This window comes from Adiantum capillus-veneris, chromosome 13 (assembly GCF_014529385.1).
Source record: "Adiantum capillus-veneris isolate H3 chromosome 13, ASM1452938v2, whole genome shotgun sequence".
NCBI lineage: Eukaryota > Viridiplantae > Streptophyta > Polypodiopsida > Polypodiales > Pteridaceae > Adiantum > Adiantum capillus-veneris.
The window spans coordinates 62,414,986-62,418,817 of record NC_140943.1 but is presented as its reverse complement, the minus strand read 5'-3'; the positions used below and the strand labels follow the sequence as shown (position 1 = coordinate 62,418,817).

Sequence of the window (3,832 nt, the reverse complement as noted above, 5' to 3'; positions counted from 1 at the left end):
GAAATGCATAGAACTAGAAGAGAGGAACTCATTGCTCATTTTTTTAGTTGGGGAGTACTTCAACCACCCCCTAGACGCAAGGTACTTCCTTTCAATTTGCTATGATCAATGTTCTTCACATGCAACATTGCCCAAGTTTGCTACATCAATTTTAGGGGGCCCTCGAAGTGATTCCTAGAGTGGATGGTGTATTGAGAGCCCTTGAAAGCCTTGAGGATACATTCACACTAACCAAGGCAACAAACTTGGGCAATGTCCTTGTAGATGTAAACATTCATATTGATGCCCAACCAAATAATATAAAAAAGCACAGAATTGCACTCAACGAATCAAAAGAAGGGTTATTGGTTAGGTTTGTGGGGGCTATTCAATAAGACAGAGGCTTAATTCACGTTCGCACTGTTGCTGAAAGGTCTGAGGACACCATTTTTCTCCAAGGGGGGAAGAGGTTGCCCATCTCGTGATGCTCGTGTTGAATCCACATTGGCTTGATGCTGCAAAGAATTGTGTTGCACTATTTTCTTCCGGAAAGATAGCTTAGTAACTTCAAAAGCAACGGGATTAGTGCAACACCTGCAGGGCTTTGCAAAACACGGCTCTACACTATATCCGGTGAATCGAAGCGTGCCCTCCTTCCTGCTAGCGAGAAAGGCAGAAGGTGGACAAAAATCAAAGGGAAAATTACCAAAAGTACTCCTTAATTTGTGAAAATTCCCAAAATACCCCTCAATTTTCATAAATTCTCAATATACCCCCAATATTTTTCCCAAAATGCCCTTCAAATTTGCCATATGATCTCAATTGTCAAAAAAGAATAAAGATGATAAAATCTTGAACAATCCAACCAAAATAGATAAAGGGGATTAGCGATATTTTGGGAACTAGTACGGCCGGTCGCCTTCGGCGGCCTCTCTCTCTCTTTCTCTCTCCCTCTTTATCGTGCGTGCAGAGGAGCTTCTCTTGTTTTGGACTTTAACCTTCATGTCGTAGTTTTTGACACGTGTAAAGAGCACTCGCTCTGCCATTATAGAATACTAGTACGGCCGGCCGCCTTCGGTGGTCTCTCTCTCTCTCCCCCTCTCTCCCTCTTTATCGCGTGCAACTGGGCTTGTTTTCGTTTTGGACTTTAGCCTTCAGATCGCAGATTACGACACGTGTAAACGAGAGCCCTTTCGCCATATTATGTTTTGGACTTAAGCTTCATATCGTAGTTTTTGACACGTGTAAAGAGCACTCGCTCTGCCATTATAGAATACTAGTACAACCAGCCGCCTTCGGCGGTTTGTCTCTCTCCCCCTCTCTCCCTCTTTATCACGTGCAACTGGATTTGTTTTCGTTTTGGACTTTAGCCTTCAGATCGCAGATTACGACACGCGTAAAGGGGAGCCCTTCCACCATATTATGTTAGTAGATAGTAGATATACAATATACATAGTACATATACATATATATTTCCACAAATTAAAAAGGTATTTTGGTAATTTTTCCAAATTAAAATTGAAATGTATGGGCCGGCCGGCGCCCAGCTTGCAAAGATGCCCGCGGATTCGCCTCCTCTCTCTCACTCACTCACTCACAATCTCTCGCTCTTCTCTCTTCTGCCTCTCGATCCACCCGCATTTCACGGATCGTGCCTGCATCTCTTTAATGATCGCCGCCTCTTGCGGTTTCGTCTTCCCTGTTGGGTTGCCATTCTCCTTCTTATCTCACAGACGCAAAGGCAGCTGCGACATTATACACACACACCCACACATACATACACACAGACACACACAGACACAGAGGTAAGCTTCATTTCCTTATTTAGCCATCAGCATCCTCATTCTTCTGCTCAGAACATAAGCTTTCAATCTCCAGTTGAATCCATGAGATTAAGTATTGGAAAGGATGAGCACAGCAGGTGGCTCTTCTGGGCTCTTTACCGACAGCATGAGCGCAAAGGTGGGCCTTGGATACGGCATCGCAATCGCTGTGGGAATACTCGTACTCGTCTCTACCATAATGCTTGCCTCCTATGTGTGTGTCCGCCTACATGGCCGTGCCGCACAAGGAGGGCGAAATGCGAGCCAACAAGCCGGTGTGACAGAGAGGAGCTCCGCCGAGCCCCGCGAATGGTCCATTGGGGGTCTGGATGAGGCCACATTAGAGAGCTACCCCAAGATTGTATATAGTGAAAAGCATCCCCTGCCCCCTTCTCAAGACACCTCTTGTTCAATCTGTCTTGCAGATTACAAGGATTGTGAGACATTACGCCTTCTTCCCGATTGCCGGCACATCTTTCATGCCGCCTGCATTGATGCATGGCTTCGCCTCCATGCGTCATGTCCAATGTGCCGTGCCTCCCCGTTGCCCACGCCTCAAAGCACACCGACATCGACGCCTCTCTCAGAGCTCATACCATTGGCAAGGAACCCGCTTAGCATCCGATATACCATACATCACAATATTTAGGTCTGTTTTGCAGCTTGCAAAGCTTGGTTGTATCAAATATTTGCAGGAAAGCAATGGTTTTCTGGGATAAGTCCGGGAAATGCGTGGTTTTGTGGGTTTTTGCATGGATACAAGGACTGTGACTGTGGCAGACAGCTTCGATGGTGCTGCAGAGAGGAAGTTGATGCAGATTTAGAAGTTGTGAAAATTAAAACAACTTTGAGGATGCGGTCCGATCGAAGCAGTATGTAATGTTGTGATTTCTTGTCATGTTAGTGATCTGCTTGCCTTCAAGAGAAGTGCCAGGTGGATCTGTAAAGAAAGGAAACAAAAGATGCAGAGAGAGGCGCTTGAATTTATTAATGAAGTGCCAGTATTTTGGGCGTTCCGACGCAACAGGCTTAACTTAAGGTGATGGCAGCCTTCATTCATTTGAGGTGCTTGATTTATTTGCTGGCAAGGCTGAAGATTGCAAAGAGAAATTTCTGTGTTCATCTTCATCCTCATTTTTTTTACTGGAATTTGTACCTTTTCATTTGTACAGCAGTCTGTACTGCTGGCATCTTCTCTTTGGTTGTGAGATTGTTATTCATGTGCACAATGCTAAACTGACCAGTCTATGTTTTCGATGAATTTGTGTTTGATTGCGGATGTATCAGAAACGACGTCGATGCTTGAGGTGAATGCATACTCCCCTAAAATGCGAGCGCAGCGAGTGGATGGAGGAAATGATGTATGCTTGGATTTTCTGATACACTCTTTTTCTGACTTGGGTATTGGCATGTGCTGACAGTAAGGCAATGGTGAGTGCAAGATAAGATAGTTGCCTGCTTCGTATGCTTTTCAACATGGTTTAGTTATGCTTTTCAACATGGTTTAGTTTCCAAGATTATGAGGTCTATTTACACATTTTGTGAAGAGATTATGTGCAAGAGGATGCATTTATCTGTTGTCATGGAATGATGCTCGAGGTGCTGTTGCGTGAATTCTTACTATGTTGTGGAACGAACGGGGTTCTTTAGATGCTTAGCCCCATGATGGCTTTGTAAGCATAATTTAAAAACTGTCAATTTGTCCTTGTTGTTATTGGACCAAGTCCAAGTCTAAGGGGTGGAGGAGGTTGGAACTGAGCATCAATCTCTTTCCAAAGTATGTGTGTGTGTGTGTGTGTCGCTCACACTCATTATTATTTACAGTGCACACACAAGTCTCTCTCTCTCTCTCTCTCTCTCTCTCTCTCTCTCTCTCTCTCTCTTTATATATATATATATATATATATATATATATGTGTGTGTGTGTGTGTGCATATTATCACACATACATGTAGATATATGTGTGTGTGCACACACACTCAGCTGTGTGTGTGTGTGTGTGTGTACACCTTATTACACACATGTATCTA

General features: G+C 44.1%; 1 protein-coding gene across 1 annotated transcript; it reads left to right on the top strand.

Moving 5' to 3' along the window:
* The first annotated feature begins 1,552 nt into the window (after positions 1–1,552).
* On the top strand, positions 1,553–3,059 carry LOC147444126 (putative RING-H2 finger protein ATL69). The gene has a single exon (XM_086526849.1). The coding sequence runs from the start codon at positions 1,888–1,890 to the stop codon at positions 2,449–2,451; it is 564 nt and encodes a 187-aa protein (XP_086382975.1). The 5' UTR covers positions 1,553–1,887; the 3' UTR covers positions 2,452–3,059.
* Positions 3,060–3,832: the final 773 nt, after the last annotated feature.